This window comes from Trichoderma harzianum (genome assembly GCF_003025095.1).
Source record: "Trichoderma harzianum CBS 226.95 unplaced genomic scaffold M431scaffold_17, whole genome shotgun sequence".
Taxonomy (NCBI): domain Eukaryota; kingdom Fungi; phylum Ascomycota; class Sordariomycetes; order Hypocreales; family Hypocreaceae; genus Trichoderma; species Trichoderma harzianum.
In genome coordinates this window covers 274,926-292,035 of record NW_020209265.1, presented here as the reverse complement: position 1 = coordinate 292,035, position 17,110 = coordinate 274,926, and the positions used below count along the sequence as shown (strand labels likewise).

Genomic DNA, 17,110 nt, shown 5'->3' with positions numbered 1-17,110 from the left:
CTCTCCACTTCCGTCCACCTCGCTCTCACGCGCAGCGCGGAAGCGGCAGTCATCTGCATTGCATCGCATCGCCGCGTCTCCCAATTCGCAGCTCGTCTCCATCATGGATCTGCCTCCTGCACCGACTCCGCCCGTCTCTGGCGGCATTGGCCCCAACTCGGATCGCACTGCCAATCTGCTCAACTTGCTCAAGTTTAGTGGCCCCGGCTCGTCGAGGGAGCCGCTGCAGCCGTCGACCCAGAGCCATGGCCAGAGCCAGGGTCAAGCCCAAGCCCAAGCTCACCCTCAGGCTCAGGCCCAGACCCAGGCTCCGCTGCCCTCTTCCTCGTCCCAGCAGGCCGAGTCGTCCTCCCAATCCCACCATCAACCTCAGCCTTCGGCCCAGCAGCAGCAGCAGAAGCCTGAGCGGCAAGACCTCGAGGCAGACGACGACGACGACGACGAAGACGACGACGCAGACTACCGTATCCATAAACATCACCAGATGCAGTCGCCGAACCAGTTCTCGACCCGCATTCACCAGCCTGCCCCCACGGCAGCCGATCCAACTGGCCTGCTCGCCGCCCTTATGAGAGGCGGCCACGACTTTGAAGAGCCCAAACCAGCTCCCACGCCGCCGCAGACTCAGGCCCAGCCTGTCAATCCGTTTGCACGCGAAACGCCGCCTGCAGACAGCACCTCATATCTGCTCAACCTTCTCAGGCCCAAGCCTTCCCAGACCGACCAGCCGCTCTTGGTTGAGGCCGCACGCTCTGTCGACACTCCGCAATCGCAGGAGCATCTGTCAGAGACCAACAGCCGTTACTACGGACATCATTCGCAGCAACAGCAGCAAGGCCAACAGCAACAGCAGCAGCCTTTGAGCTCATATCACACGCAGGGTGGCTTTCAGCACCAGGCTGACGCGTTGGCCGGCCATGGCCATGGTGGCATCAATCCCATCTTCTCGCCCATCCAGAAGGAACCCGCAGATGTGTCGGTGATTTACCAGGCGCTGGCTGGCACGCTCAACCAGATGTCGCCTCACAGCGCCAGCAGTGTCCACGGCTCTGCCCCGCCTCCTTTCCACATCTTGAAAAAGGACCAGAGCTCACCAGCGGGCTCCAATCCTTTTGGTGGCAGCGAGCGGAGTCCTCTTCAGAGCCCTCCTCAGCAGTTTAGACACGGCCTTGACCGAGCTTCATCGCTCCATTCTCATCACTCGCACCACTCGCATCACTCTCAGCATTCGCATCACTCCACCCAGCAGTCCCTCAAGCAGACACCCCCAACTTCAGACTTTGGCAGCTTCGTCAATATTGACAAGAACAGAGAGACTGTCTCCGAGGCTGTTCATGACCTCGCTAGCCGAGCCGACCGCGATGCCCAGGATGCTCTGGATCGAGCTGAGCGTGAGACCGTGTCCAATTATGCTGAGAGCGCTACCATCAAGCCTCACGACGAGAGTGATTGGGTGCAGCCGTCCAACTACTCTGACGCTACTCGCTCCATTGAGAAGCACACCATCGAGGACATCAAGTCTGGCTATGAGCATCGTGGTTATGGCTCCTCCGAAGAGCGTCTTTCAAAGGATGCTCCGGAGCCCAGGGACATTGACAACCACGTCATTGCCGACAGCTGGGAGAGCGCCGACCAGGACGAGATTGTAGTCATTGAGGAGAAAGAGGCGCCTTCTGTCAAGGTCTACAACTTCCCGATGAAGCCGTGGATCTCCATTACGCTTCAGGAGGATACGACTGAGCCTCGCCCACAGTTCCGAGAGGAGTCGATCATGGATGTTGCTCATCTCAAGAAGGACTTTGACCAGATCGATCGTAACCTGTACACCGCTTCTCAGACGTACATGACGCACGGCATGTCCAAGCAGGGTGGCCTGCGTGTCATTCGCCAGGACGATGGAAAGGACGCAAAGGTGTTTAGAGACACCAAGGACCGCATCTTCAACGTCGCAATGTCCGTCACCCCACACGACTACGACGGTGTTTCCCGGGAAGCTATCATCGGTACCGGCATCAGCGGCACCGTCTACTGGGTCCAGATCAAGGACGGCGAGAAGGATCACCTCGAGGATCCCCATCTGGAGCAGTACGGCTTCGCCCTGCCCCCGATCAACTCCCAGGAGGGTGACGCCCCTGGAGGTGCCCTCAAGACTCGCGCCCGTGCTTCCACCAACCACCCCGAGTTTTTCGCCGTCGGCCGTGGCAAGTCCATCCACTTCATCTGGCCGTCCTTTATCCTGCAAAACAACCTGTTCAAGCCTGGACACGATCGCGTTGCCGACACCGAGGCATTGCTGAGCCAATGCTCCCTCAAAATCAACACTGGCAAGGCTGGTAAGGACTTTACCTTTAGCCAGGACGACAGTGTCATTGTCTCTCTGGATAAATCTGGCCGCGTCAAATTCTGGGATGTTCGCGACCTGACCGCCGTCAAGGAGGGCTCGGATCCTCGCAACCCCGCGCCCGCTCACTCGCACCTCGAGGTCAACGAGCCTCTCATGACCCTGGCCAGCACCCCCGAAGGCGAAAAGGCCTGGCCAACCTCCGTCCTGCTTCTCGACAAGCAGCGCCCTTACCAGAAACGGTGTGCGCTGCGGTACATGATTGTCGGCATGAAGCAGAACCACACCCTGCAACTCTGGGATCTCGCCCTGGGCAAGCCCGTCCAGGAGTTCAATCTCCCCCACAGCAAGGAGTCTGACGCGGTCTGCAGTGTCATGTATCACCCATCCAGTGGTATGATCATCATCGGCCACCCCACCCGGAACTCGGTCTACTTCGCCCACCTCTCGGCCCCCAAGTACAACCTTAAGAGCGTGTCCCAAGCCGAGTATATCCAGAAGCTCGTTTCCCAGGACCCTTCGATCCCTCAGCCTGATAGTACCGCTGTCATCAGCGGTGTCCGAGAGTACTCTTTTGATAATCGCGGTATCCTCCGCAGCTTGGACATACTTGCCAATCCCGCCATGGTCCAGGATACTGATGAGCCCACGCTGTTTGAGCTGTATGCCATGCACTCCAAGGGCGTTGCTTGCCTTATGGTTAAGCAGGCTGAGCTCGGATGGTCCAAGGACAACAAGGTGCTCGACCCTGTCGATGCTGTTGATGTGGGCGTTGTCTCAGTGTCCAAGTTGAAGACACCTGTGCAGGCGGACGTCACCAATGGTACCTCAGAGCATGCTGCCGTCCCCACTCCTGTTCGCATCGCTACCCGCACTATCGCGAGAGATCTTGCTCCACCACAGTCGTCTCAAGTCGCCGCTGCTTCCTCCTCGGAAGCTGCTACTCCTCGGGGCATCATTGAGCAACCGGCTGTTGTTACCCCGGCGAAGCCCAAGGGCGACGCCAAGGAGGTCGAAACGCCCGGACAGTCATCGAAAGAAAACCACCCCGAGAAGCCCGAGCGCAAGCAACGTAAGAAGAAGGGCAAGGATGCCGAAGTCAACGCCAATGGATCGGCGCCATCGCATAAGGGCGAGGGTGCCGCCAACAAGGGCGTCGCTGGCAGCCTTGCTGGCGTTGGTGGCCTCTCGTCTGAAGCTTTCGATTCCACGATTAGCAGTCTGGAGACCAGGCTCGGGGCTGTCATGTCTGACACTTTCAAGTCTTCACTGAACAATCTGCACACCAAGATTAACGACACCGCTCGCGCCAGGGACGACAACTTTAACCAGCACCAGCGGAAACTTCTCGACATGGTTTCGGATATATTGAACGAGAACACCCAGAAGGTGCTCGAGACTTTGATCCACCAGCAGTTTACCGACGTGGTCATTCCCACCATTAGCGACAAGACCAGCCAGGCCGTTTCCGACATGGTTCAGAACAAGCTGCAGGCCAACATGGCGTCTTCTGTCCAAAAGGAGATTCAGTCTGCCCTGCCTCATGCTGTTAGCCGCTCGCTTCGATCAAACGACTTCATCAATGCCATTTCTGATAGAGTCAGCAATGTGGTTTCCACGAATGTTCAGCAGGAGGTTCTGTCCACTTTGACTCAGCGTCTCGCACCGACTTTCAACAACATTGCGACCCAGGCGGCTCAGCGCGTGGCCACCGATATCCACAAGCAGTACCACGACCAGTTTGAGCAGATGAAGGCGCAGCACGCTGCGGATAACAACAAGATCGATCAGCTCCTGTCCTACGTTACCCGACTGACGGACATGGTATCCACAATGGCAGCCTCGCAGTCCTCGCTTCAAGCCGAGTTCATCAAGTTCAAGCAACAACCCGTTGAGCTTCCCGTCGGTGTTGCTGGTGGCGTCAACATCCCGCACCCCGCCAGCGTCGCACACAGCGTCGGATCTCATGGTTACGCTAACACTGTGGCCAGCCACCGCCCGAGCTTCCCGCCCAGCCAGCCGCCCAGCCAGGGCCCTGGCCATGGCCAGCAGCAATACGGCAGCCCTCAGTATATGCGCGGATCCCAGCACGTGGCAAGCCCGCACGGGTCTGCTCCCCCTTCGGAGCACGTTGGACCTGTCAACAACGTGACTGCACTTGCCGGCGCCTATGCCAGCCAGATGAGCAAGACTGAGGCCGAGGCCGACAATGACCTCTTGCAACGCATCCGGGTGATTGAACAGGCCATCTCTGAGAACCGCTTGCAAGATGCCATGATCCAATGGATCCAGAGCGGTCGCGAGACTGAAATCTTCCGTCGTTGCCTGAGCCGATACCCTCCTGGCAAGTTTGACGGTCTCCAGCCGTTGATGCTGCTCGTCGTGATTGCCACCATCTCCAAGGACCTGAAGCCGAACCCACGATTGAAGGAAGAGGTTGAATGGATTGAGATGGCTGTGAGGGCGTTTAGCGCCAGCTTGCCCAACTACGTGAGTTTTTCCCCTCTGCCCCTGTCTGTTTGGAAGAACAACTTTAGATTTGCTAACATTTGTCGCTCGCAGAACTGGGATGATGACACTTCTCGTGAAGTCATGAAGAGCACATCACAGACGATGCAGTTGCTCATTAACCGCGTGCAGCCCTTGATTGCTGGCATCCAGGGTGGCTTCCCCACCGATCCCTTCCTGGCCAACCTTGAGAGAGGCAAGCTGGACTGGATTGTGCGAGCATCCGAACACATCCTGTCTACCTTTTACTAGACAACATCAATGATGGGCATTTCTTATCATGTCAATTTACTTTATACGTCTTTTTTTCGAGCATGATTCCCAAGCTATTGCTTTTCGGAGGCACGGTTGATTTTTTTTCCCATTTCAAGGATCATGGTTTTTGAGATTAGCAGAGGCAATACTGCGGTTCATGAAGCAATGTTTTCATAGCCCTGCTATAGTCACTGATCCTTTTAGACATGACTGCAAAGACAACATTTTGCGCACTTGACGATTCGGTGTATATTGGGAGGGATGAGAGAGCATATGCATTTTTTGCGCTGCATAATTTGCACATCTGCAGACTATCAAGTCTGGGCGTGGTGGACATATTCGGTTTTGTTTTGTTTTTCCCCTCAGCTATCAACGGTTCATCTTTTCTCTATTTTTGCTACCTTTTGTCCTTGCTGCTGGATACACGCTCCCCAAGTCTCTTTTGCGAGGAGAGGCGCGGGAATGCCAATGTCAAGCAGTCTTAGGAAAGCTTTTTCGCACTGACGAAATTTGTTCAAGGGGGAGGATGAGGGCAATGATACCAAAAAGTTAGTTTGCAAATCTGCACGCGCGCCGACATGTTTGGATGCGATGGGAGGAGGGCAGAGTTGAACGGGAGTGGAGGTTTCTTTATTTTCGGGGTTTACTTTTTTCGTTTGCCCGTTTTTATTCATGTGTTTTTCATGTAGAGAATTTAGTCACGATGTAATACTTTTATTTTCTCATCTGATTGAGTTTCCGGTGATTTCCTCGTGTTTATCAAAGTCTATAGAGAGGGACATAAAGTGTCGCGTGCCTGATGTCTTGTCTTATATATCATGTAATCATTTATAGTTTCGTAAAATGGCTGCATACCGTTGTCTTATCTATCCGCACCTACAAAAGTCAAAAGTGTTGTGCCGCATACGTAATTCCTCACGTCACGCACCATTTTATTGCCTCTTGTCAAGGGCGTGTCATGTGGAAGCCACAGTTACATTTGTTTCTGGACTATTTCGGACTGCCGGAAGGACTTTCTAGACGCGAGCTGTTCTGAGTCTTGGTGGCGATGGTATCGTACGTCACTGGCGAGTTTGTGATACTTCTTGAATGCTGACTAGATGAGCTTCGTTTCGCCTTATGGAGTATATGACCGAAATGGAGTTGTAGGTAATCTTGCTGAGGTGTTGTCGAGGATGTGTGATCTGGAGCTTAATTTCTCCGGTCGGTTAGAGATACTAGGTAGAAGCTTCCGTGGGTGCCGAGATATGGGCAAGGGGTAAAAGGTAAAGAACGGGCTGAGATGATTTAGAGTTGGGGGAGGTGATGAGGTGTGGTGTCGTCATATATCTTACTTTTTTCGTAAAATGTCCTGATGTTTTTGATGTGGTTTCGTATATATACTTGCATGATATCTCGAGATCTGCGGGATGACGCTTTCTTTTCTCCCTTTCTTTCTCCTTCCTCTTTCTCCTTTTGAATTGAATTCACGGTGGCTACAGTGAAAGGATTATTGAGTAGAGCATAGTTGATACTGCTTTACTATGTCAATATGGGACTATTCAAGAATGTCATTGAACCAGCGTGTAAATCCCCCCTTTAACTGAATAACCAAGGGGTTTGTTTTCTGACGAGAAGAAATAATAGCAATCGCACTCGCTTTCACAGCCGGAACGCTCATAAACCGCCGCCGCCTCAAGCCTCAACGATACCAACGTGATCTAGAATCCATACCTGACTACATTTCCGCCGAGAAGAAGACTGACGATGCGTCATCAGCTTCACATCGAAAGGGAGGCAGCAGCAATAAGGGCTCGAATTCGCTTGTCTTTAGGGTGTTGTCGTGGATTTATGGGACGTTTCCGTTTTTGAGCGAGATATGGTACTGGTTACTTACATATTGGTTCGTTGTTTTCGTCCCCTTCTTGTTCGTATCGTGAGTGTAGAGTCTGATGGTTTGGCGCAGGGTATATCAGCTTAGTCGCGCTTTTACGGCGCGAGCTATTGCGCCGTATCCGCAGATTTATCTGGTTGCGAAACAGCATGCTTTGCAGTTGCTTGCGATTGAGGAGTTTCTTCATATCGACTTTGAGCAGGCCTTTCAGGAGTACATTCTTACGAAGCACGCTTATATCATGCCTCTCCTGAGACATATATACCATTCTCACATCATCATTGGCGTCGTCTTCGTTGTATACATCTACACTTTCCTGCCGCCTCCACTATTCAGACGTATACGTCGAACAATTGCCATGGACAATTTCATCGCCTTCATCATTATTTCTCTCTGGAGGTGTTATCCTCCGCGAATGCTCCCCCCGGAATACGGCTTCATAGATATCCTTCACGAAGGAAAGACTGGCTCCGTATGGACTCACAACCGATTCCGCCTGACAATTGCCGCGATGCCAAGCCTACATTTCGGAACGTCAGTGTTGTTTGCAGTGTGTTTGGCGAGGTTTAGTCCGCATATGGTGATGCGTGTTTTGGCGCCGCTGTGGCCGGTGGCGATGTTTGTGACGGTTGTTGCGACGGCGAATCATTTCGTGCTGGATATTGTTGTTGGTGCCATTATACCGCTGCTGGGGTGGCGGTGGAATAGGGCGATTTTGGTGTTGGAGGGGGTGCAGGAGTGGGTATTTTCGCCGGTGATTGAGCGGATGGATTGGAGTTTTGGGGGGGAGAGTCGTAGAGAGGTAGAGAGGTGATGTTTGTACATGTGTTATGAGGAATTGCATTGGGATCATTATGACCAGGAGTAATATTTTATTGAACGGCTAGGAATTGTCTATCAAGCTTACTATAATCGCTATTTGTGGCGCATGTAGTAAGTCCTTTTCGCAGCCCAGATTCCTGTAGATGAAATGCTGCCAAAGCTTCCAAGCAATATATTCAGAATCATTGTCTTGACAGTTATGTATTCTGTATCACTCATGTTCCAGCAAGTTGTCAGAACTAGCTAGGGAGGACGCAGTCGCGGTCGTAAAAGACCCAGGTTGCGGCACTTGGAGTGCTTGACTCTGCTGCGGACTTGGCAAAGAGCCAGCAGTTGCCATTATCTGGTTTGTACTCGAATGAAAGACACTTGGTATCTTTAATACAAGTAGACTGACAGGACTTAAGACTGCTCTCTTTGCTTGATGTGTAGAAGCTCGATCCATCGCGATTCTCTCCACAAATAGGGAGAGGGCATTCCCGATCATAAAAGAAATAGGTTCCTGTAGTGTCGTTTTTTGTCTTTGCTATGGCTACAGGCCTCTCGTATAGCCAGCATCTACCGGTAGAAGGCTTATACTCTGACGAAGAACACTTATCGTCATTTTTGCAGGCAGACTGGCAGTCCGATACGCCGCCCTTGACAGTTAATGATTTGTAGTATGACGATCCATCGCCCGGTACCTTGCATTGCACAACGGGAGGTAAAACAGGGCAATTGCGATCATAAAAGAAATATGTTCCTGTGGTGTCGTTTTTGGTCTTTGCAGTTGCTACAGGCTCTGCGTACAGCCAGCATCTGCCATTAGAAGGCCGGTATTCGGATGAGAGACACTTTGGGTCTTTGGTGCAAGCATTTTGGCAATCACCAACGGTGTTGAAAGTTGATGATGTGTAATAGGACGATCCATCACCAGGTATATTGCATTGAGGGTCGGTAGATACAACGGGGCAATCGCGGTCGTTGAAAAAGTATGTTCCTGTAGTATCGTTTTTCGTCTTTGCTGTTGACACAGGCTCTGAATATAGCCAACAGCCACCGTTGGAAGGCTTGAACTCGGAGGAGAGACATTTTGGATCGCTGCTGCAAGTGTTCTGGCAGTCACCCATGGTCTTCACCGTCGTTGAGCTGTAGTAGGACGATCCATCGCCTGGAACGTTGCACTGCGGATCGACTGGACAATCGCAGTCATAGAAAAAGTAAGTTCCTGTAGTGTCGTTCTTTGTCTTTGCCTGTGATACAGGCCCGGCATACAACCAACAGCGACTGTTGGAGGATTTAAACTCGGAGGAGAGGCACTTGGCATCGTTCTTGCACGCAGTCTGGCATTCAGCCAAGGAATTCACAGTGGGCGATGCATAGTAATCCGACCCATCACCTGGGATGTTGCATTGCGGGACCGGTGGTGCGGCGAGGCAGTCTCGGTCGTTGAAGATCCAGGTCCCGGAGGTGTTGTTTCTCGTCTTTGCCTCTGCCACAGGCAAAGCATACAGCCAGCAGCGACCATTGGAGGGTCGGTATTCAGATGAAAGGCACTTGGCATCGCTCTTGCAGCGGTACTGACACTCGAGGATGTTGCTCACTGTTGATGAAGTATAGAAATCATCTCCATCGCCTGCCACTCCGCATTGGGGCAGCGAGGTATCAGCGCGAGCAGCAAGAGCCAAGGTGAGCACACCAAAGGCAAATGCTTTCATAGGTTTGCAAATGCTCATTGAAAATAGACAATGTCAATTTTAACGTTCTTATTGGGGAGAAGAAAGATCCCGGATGTTACATTCAATGAATGACGACGAGGACGAGGATGAAATGAGTGAAAAGCAAGTTGTATATAAATATTCATCTTTCAATACCGATACCGGAACCGTTTGGTCACTGTCTTGTGCTCTGATACAGACTGACTAGATATATTATGTATGTATTATGGCTCGTGTTGTAATACATGGCCGTTTGTTCTCCCTTATTACTAAGTCTTCGGGCAGTTTGTTCTAGACAGTACCCGCAGTAGCTGTCTCACTTATAGAGCCGAACCAATAATAGTACCGACTCTACACATGAAATAGATGGTAAATTTAGCGTCCCTTCACCCTTGATATAAGTATCCGTAATAGCTTCTTCTGAATCATCTACACTCGAGCTTAGGTAATAAGGGTGTAAACAGGAGCGGAAAAGATGAAGCCATAGTCAGAAGATGCCAACGCACTGGAAGGGCCTAACCAATACATCTTACCTGGACATTCTTTAATTTCATCGTCTTGAACTTGTGAAGATGACAAAATGATAAAAGGAGAGGAAAAGTTTATGCTCTATAGATTTCTAGATCAATGTTCATTCGCCCTCGGCAGCGGAACTCATTCCGTCTTTGATTCAGAGTGGCATGTAATTTATGAGATAGACCGAAACAAGAATGTCATCCGACCAGCTGGGAAATCTGTGAGTGGCCGGGCTCTCGGTATAGGGACTCAGAAATCCGTACTATTGTCCCGCGTTGTGCCGTGTCTTGGATAGTTTCACATACCTCTGGGGCATATTACAGTAGAAGTTAGAATGAACACCGATGGCTTGGTAAGGATAGAGCAATTGTGGCGTCAAAAGATGTGAGGACCTGAGTACCTGCGCCGGCGATTGATTGGGGTTGTAGGAGGATTGATGGGTGATGTGAAATTTCTTTATGAGACACATGCGAAAAACAAAACGCGTCCATCACTGATGGAGATTCTCAAGGCTTTCCAGGAGGCTCTTGAAGCATACTTGACAGTCTTCATCGTTATTGATGCACTCGACGAGTGTGCGACTTTGGATGACTGTAGAGAGATCATCTTGTCCAAAATGTTTGCTTGTGCCGCAGCATCCAATCCAAAACTTTTTACAACGTCGAGACATATTCCTGAAATATCCGACAGATTCCAATCTGCTCTACATTTGGAAATTGGAGCGACTGAATCAGACATTCGCAGATATATAGATAGCCGCCTGGCCAAGTTACCACGAACATCATTTACCAGCCAAAACAAGAGTTTACAGGAGGAGATTAAAATAAGAATTAAACGCTGTCGTCAGCAAAATGTACGCATTTCAAAAAATCACTTGTTATGAGGTATCGTCTAATTCTCTTGAAAGGTTTCTATTAGCACAACTTCATTTTGACAGGTTGGCGGAGTGCATAACGCCAAAGGCGGTTATGAAAGCTCTAAAGAGTCTTCCCACTGGCTCCGACGCATATGATTATGCATACAGTGCCGCCATGGATCGCATTAACCAGCAAGTCTCAGGTCGAAGCGAATTGGCTATAAAAGCTCTCTCTTGGATCACGCACGCAAGGAGGCCACTTTCCGTCTTCGAGCTCCAGCATGCCCTTGGCGTAGAGGTTGGAGAGGATAAATTTGACGAAGAAAATGTTCCCCAGGTAGAAGACATTGTGTCAACTGCTGTCGGGCTGGTGACTATTGACGAGAAGAGCAAGATTATCCGGCTGGTGCATTACACAGCGCAAGAGTTCTTCGAACGGACCAAAGAAAAATGGCTTCCGGATGCAGAGACCTATATTGCTGATATTTGCAGCACTTACCTCTCATATTCCACTTTCGAAAAACCATGCGAGCCGTACGGGTGCAAATTTCGAGGAAGGATGAAATCATATAAACTATATACGTATGCCGTCTTGAATTGGCGACACCATGTTACAGCCTCAAAGTCCAGCCGAAATCATGTCAACTTTCTCAAAAAGACATCCAGCTTTTACGCATATCTTCAGGACTATCAATCACACGTGGCAAGACGTCTACCATGGTCATTTCGTGATTTTAAATATAGTACCAATCTTCATTTTGCCGCAGCGCTAGGGTGGAATAAGATCATTACACATTTGCTCAGAGACTTCGCCGATGCAGACGTACGGGACGACTACAACTGTACACCTTTCTATATGGCTGCTAGTGGTGGCTATTCTTTGGTTATGGAAACATTGCTAAGCTTTGGCCCAGTTGATATTAATGTTATATCGAGTTACTCCAGATATACGCCACTCATAAGTGCTGCCCAGGGTGGCCATTCTGAGGCTGTCAAGCTTCTGTTGGACACTGGTAAAGTCAATGCTGGATTTGAATGCATAAACAAGAAGACTGCTCTTTGGTACGCTGCTGTTGGCGGCCATGATACCGTCGTTCAACTACTATTGGACTCACGGAACTATGATACAGACATGATCCGTGAGATACATTCGTCGGCTTTATTAGGGGCTGTTATCATGGAGAAAGAAACTATCGTGGATCTAATTCTCAACGCAGGAAATGCTGATATCAACGTCCAAACCACATCATTCTACTCTCCATTCTTTTGGGGCCCTCGCTCTAATGACAAATGTTCAAATGATACAACCTGGGTGTATCCAAAAAAACAGGATGGTGGGGTGGTTTGAGGATATTTTATGTCCTGATCCTGCAATTGATTCACTGAAACAATTTAAAATACCGTCACATCTTGCAGCAGATGGAAGATTTGATATAAATGTTAGGGACGAAGGTCTCCGAATGCTCCTCATGCGTGCTGTATCAGCAGGGAGGAAAGATGTTGTCAGATATCTTCTAAACAATCGCGCACTTGGTATTGATCATGGAGACCAAAACGACAGAACATCCCTGCATCATGCCACTGCTAGTGACCGCCGTGAAATAGTGGAGTTTCTCATCAATGCCGAAAACGCCAATATTGACATAGCAAACGAAGCAGGTGATACTTCTCTATGCATTGCAACCAAACATGGTCATAACTCCATGGTACGACTGTTACTCAAAGCCCAGGGTGTCGATACAAATGTCAAGGACAAGCATGGTAGAGATTTATTATCTCTTGCCGTCGAATGGGGGAACGTTGATACCGCCAAATTCTATCTCGATACAGGGAAGTTTGATGTCAATACTAGGGACCACTACGGCCTCACGCCACTTATGTTACGCACGAAAAATGGCATTAAAGGCCCTGAAATAATCCAGCTGTTGCTTAATACCGGTAATGTCGATATTGATGCTACCGACTTTGAGTATGGACGAACAGCGCTCTTGTGGGCAGCCTATAACGGGTATTTGGAATCTTTTACAGCCTTATTAGAGACAGGCGGGTTTGATATAAAACACGAGGGATGTGTGCGGCTTTACCGCATTTACAATTGCTACCAACCGACAAAACACACGCATCGTCGAATTCTTGCTGAATCTAGATAAGGTTGATCTCTATACAAGGGACTATAAGCACAAGAGAACGGCGCTTATGTGGGCAGCTCATACTGGCTGCAGCGAGGTTGTTGTCTTGCTATTGAACTCTGGCAAATTTGATATCGGCGATGTGGATGCAAATGGTCTTGACGCAATTGAGACTGCAGCTAAGCGAGGAAATCGAGAGAGTATCAAGTTACTCAAAGATGAGCGGGATGCTCCGATAAAACAGCCGTAGATTTGTGTGGGACAAAATACTGACATCAATGAGAAGACTAAGTCGCAGGTAATATGATGTTACAATCGGGGAGATTAATCGATGACCAAGACGAATAAACAAAGAGGTAGAGAGACGAAATTGCTGCTGAGGTCTCTCAACCATCTACTGGTAGGTAAAGGATTAGCATAGCATCGGGCAGATAAATGGATATATACAAGAGTTCATGTACACCATGCCTGGCTTCATTTAATATATCCCCGCTGAATGTCGTACATATTCTTATATACCTCCATATTTTTCTTTAATACTCTCAGTTTTGAAGATTTGGACTTCGCTATTGGCGAAACACCAAACCAAAATCATTATTAATATTCATCCACGCTGCATAAAAGATGTCATTCCCCTTAATGTAAAGGGGGCGGCAATTCACCTAGCAGCGAAGCATCACTCTCCTCCCACAGATAATCTTTCTTAATCCGCTTTATTAATTTTGCAACCTTTCCACTTCTTAGACTTATATTAAATAAGAATGGTTTCAGCTTTGCAATGATACCCGCCTTGAAATAGGTTTCATCCGTCACCATTTATGCTGATACCCCTGATTTTAAAGTAGGAAACCAGTAAAGATTTCAGAAAACAATATAGCTCCAATATTGATTCCGGTCTTCCACGAAGTTATATCACTATTATACACCCCAGTTGCTGCATTCGTAGATGTTGGAGCTGCAGTCGCAACACAAGCAGCGCAAACAGCGCAAACAGTCGCCGAGGCCATCGCACTCACTCGTGAAAGAGCGCTTGGCGAAGCAGGCCCGTCACCGGTGCACACACTGACTCCCATTTCATCAAAAAGGCAGTCTTGGACCTCAGTGCAATTTGGACCATTGGAAACAATTGGGCAATAGGCACCACATCCAATAGTATCGTTGGTGTAGTACTGGACGACAGGAGCAGGGCCGCAGCATTTTTTGAAGGCAGTGACCATGGAGGTGGGATCAGAACTGACGATACTGCATCCGCCGACTGGAAGAAAGCCATCGAGTGGTGTGCAGGCCATGGTCGAAAAAATATTAAAATCCTGATAACGCAAGTAGAGATAATGAATATGATTAGAAACAGAATTAGAAAAAATACTTTTGATTTATTTGCCAGTGTTGATGAAGGTAGTTCTGGGACAGGCAAACATATATATAGACTTTCAGAACACCGATCCCATAAGTTTGCTTACTCTCGAATAATACAACTCGAATAACAAAAGGTGCCATATCATAGTAATCTGTTCGCCTAAAAACATCGTGCGTTGTGCTTACATCGCGAATTTGAAAGCAACAGGTATCTATAGTAGAAAATACTCAGGGGGCGCTGGCTGGGTGCCAACAGGGTTCCAAGGTACCAGAGGTGCCAGAGGTACCAAACCAATCAGCATATCTCTACACCTATACAAAGAATAAAAGCAAGAATCCCTGAGCGACTTCTAAAACAATCTATTGATAGCAGATACTTTATAGTGATCCAGATGAATAGATATATCCATTGGGCACCCAAGAATTGCCCTATAACTACACCAATTCACCAACTCGGCTTTAGAACCACGCCGCATTTTCTTATAGTACGGGGTAATACTCTCATGTCTTATTCTATCGGAGTTATATTGCAAAAACGATGCCTAATATCCGTGACATATACTCCGTATGATCCTTTCTTTCATCGGAGTTATATTGAAAAAAAGATACCTGACATCCGAATTCCCACCCCGTATATACCGCCGTATATACCGCCGTATGAGGCCAATCCGCATGCACCACTGCCACAATTTCCTCAAGGTTAATTCCCGTATCTAGGCATATTATCCCTATAATCCGCCGGTGCCCCTGCTCCCTGCCCACGCTGTTCACACTTCCTGCTTCTCGTGTTCATCAGTACACCACTCCCTTCTAATTCCCTATCATCTAAGCAATGGTAAGTAACAATCAATATAAAAATAATTCTGGTTGCGTCCACATGCTATGAAAGATGCCGTTCTCCTCAATGTGATGGAGGCGGCAATTCACCGAGCAGAGAGGCATCACTCTCCTCCCAGGGATGCTCCTTCTCAATATTCCTAATCAACTCTACATGCCTCTTACTTCTTGGTGTAATCTTGAACGGGAATGGCTTCGGCTTCGCAATAATGCCCGCCTCAAAATCCAACTTTGGCTCAATCGCGTTGCCCTGTTCGTCTGTCGCCTTGCTGATGTCAAAAACGGCTACGAGGTACGCCAAGTTGAGAAACAGCGAAGAGTCGGCAAGATATCTTCCGGGACACACTCTTCTTCCAAAGCCAAAGACTGTCCATCGTGGGTCGGGCTCGTTTCGCGGCGAGAGAAAGCGTTCAGGGGCAAACGTGTCCGGGTCAGCGTAAACAGCAGGGTCGTGGGTGAAGCTCCATATGGATGGAAATATGTAAGCTCCTTTTGGCAAGTCGTAGCCTTTGTATGTCATGTCCTCAGCCATGGCATGAGGGACACCCATTGGTAGGATTGGGCACCACCGAAGTGCTTCAGATACCATCGCTGCAACATATGGCATCCGATCCATGTCAGCAAGCACAGGTATACGAGTGCCGCCAGTCACTCTATCGATTTCCTCTTGGGCTTTGCGTTGGGCTTCGGGGAACATGGTCATGGCTAGGATGAAGCCGATGAGAGTTGAGACAGTGGTGTCCGCTCCACCTCCATATAAAGCAGCAGCAGACCATTTAATAGTATATGCGTCAGCTTCGCTCGGCTCATCCGCATCATCAATACACTCCTGAACAAGCCTCGCGACATATGAACCCGTAAGATTATGGTCAATCATTTGTTTGCGTACAAATTTATAAGGTTCGTTGATGACGGCGCGGATTTCTTTGCCATACTGGTTGGCCTCAGCCTTGAAGCCTGTGCCAGGGAAGCCATCGGGAAGCCATTTCAGGGCAGGTATAAACTCGACAAGTCGTGTAAACGGAACGGAAGCACGCGAGAAGTTGGCCATCATGCGGTCAATCAACCCAACTAAGGGGTCGGATCCATGAGGGTTGACGGTATAGCCGTATACGATTTTGAGAATAATCGCGCCGGCTTCACTGTAAGTGTGGATTAGTTAGACCATTCACGGATATAGACCTCTCACTCCATCTTCCAAGTTGTATCTGGGTATGAGTGCTCTCTACTCACGTTTCAAAGTGCTTAACAATCTTCTGAGGATCTTTTAGTGTTCGAAGCAACAGCCGTCCAGCTTCTCGCTCTTGTATTTCCGCATACTTGGTCGCCAGAACCTTGGTACCAATGGCCTTGTGCATAACTTTCCGCTGGGAAGTAAACCGCTTTTCCAACTGATGCAGGGAGATAAATTCTCCAAAGCCACAATAATTGGCAAACTGTAAAACAGGGCGTCCGGAAGATGTCTAGGACTTCTTTTCCATAATCTCTTGTGCGGCCTCCTTGTCGGCAATGAAGATCATGGACTGTCCCAGGACAGTGACGGAAGCAATCGGTCCATATTTATCGTTGATTGACTTCCAATGTTCATGATCGGGGGTGCTTTTCGAAGGGAGATCGAGGATATTGCCGATTAATGGGAGGCCTTTTGGCCCAGGGGGAAGATTCTTCTTAGATTTCCGGAAAACCTGGTGGTAGACAAGAAATCCCACCAGAGCAATTAGTGCCTGGATAATGAACGTGTTTGCCATGTCCACGAAAATGTGGTCAATCGAGGCCAACAGACATTTAGTGCCAGAGATGGAGCTAAGGAGCGGCTTGCTTTTTAGTCAAAGAGACGGCAGCATTTGTAACTAATATCCCTTCAGCTCTCTCCTCGTCTTGGTTACCACTCCTAATACAGCATAACTCTTATCGCTCTGC

The 17,110-nt window shown here is 49.1% G+C and overlaps 6 protein-coding genes across 6 annotated transcripts; 3 read left to right on the top strand and 3 right to left on the bottom strand.

The window, feature by feature from the left end:
* Positions 1 to 103: 103 nt before the first annotated feature.
* On the top strand, positions 104 to 5,101 carry M431DRAFT_9909 (hypothetical protein; the record flags this gene model as incomplete). Its single annotated transcript, XM_024925112.1, has 2 exons — positions 104 to 4,831; positions 4,904 to 5,101. The coding sequence occupies 2 exons, from the start codon at positions 104 to 106 to the stop codon at positions 5,099 to 5,101; spliced, it is 4,926 nt and encodes a 1,641-aa protein (XP_024769311.1).
* Positions 5,102 to 6,519: 1,418 nt separating this feature from the next.
* On the top strand, positions 6,520 to 7,978 carry M431DRAFT_512779 (hypothetical protein). Its single transcript, XM_024919904.1, has 3 exons — positions 6,520 to 6,669; positions 6,731 to 6,986; positions 7,050 to 7,978. Exons 1-3 carry the CDS (start codon positions 6,636 to 6,638, stop codon positions 7,789 to 7,791), a joined length of 1,032 nt encoding a protein of 343 aa, XP_024769310.1. The 5' UTR covers positions 6,520 to 6,635; the 3' UTR covers positions 7,792 to 7,978.
* Positions 7,979 to 8,038: 60 nt separating this feature from the next.
* On the bottom strand, positions 8,039 to 9,514 carry M431DRAFT_486629 (hypothetical protein; the record flags this gene model as incomplete). The annotated part of the gene is made up of 1 exon (XM_024916409.1): positions 8,039 to 9,514. The coding sequence occupies one exon, from the start codon at positions 9,512 to 9,514 to the stop codon at positions 8,039 to 8,041; it is 1,476 nt and encodes a 491-aa protein (XP_024769309.1).
* Positions 9,515 to 10,448: 934 nt separating this feature from the next.
* On the top strand, positions 10,449 to 12,216 carry M431DRAFT_542869 (hypothetical protein; the record flags this gene model as incomplete). Its single annotated transcript, XM_024921135.1, has 2 exons — positions 10,449 to 10,888; positions 10,920 to 12,216. 2 exons carry the CDS (start codon positions 10,449 to 10,451, stop codon positions 12,214 to 12,216), a joined length of 1,737 nt encoding a protein of 578 aa, XP_024769308.1.
* A 1,617-nt stretch (positions 12,217 to 13,833) lies between these two features.
* Positions 13,834 to 14,286, bottom strand: M431DRAFT_486627 (hypothetical protein; the record flags this gene model as incomplete). Its single annotated transcript, XM_024916408.1, has 1 exon — positions 13,834 to 14,286. The coding sequence occupies one exon, from the start codon at positions 14,284 to 14,286 to the stop codon at positions 13,834 to 13,836; it is 453 nt and encodes a 150-aa protein (XP_024769307.1).
* A 968-nt stretch (positions 14,287 to 15,254) lies between these two features.
* Positions 15,255 to 16,938, bottom strand: M431DRAFT_500097 (hypothetical protein; the record flags this gene model as incomplete). The annotated part of the gene is made up of 3 exons (XM_024917887.1): positions 15,255 to 16,332; positions 16,424 to 16,653; positions 16,726 to 16,938. The coding sequence occupies 3 exons, from the start codon at positions 16,936 to 16,938 to the stop codon at positions 15,255 to 15,257; spliced, it is 1,521 nt and encodes a 506-aa protein (XP_024769306.1).
* Between the last annotated feature and the right edge of the window lie 172 nt (positions 16,939 to 17,110).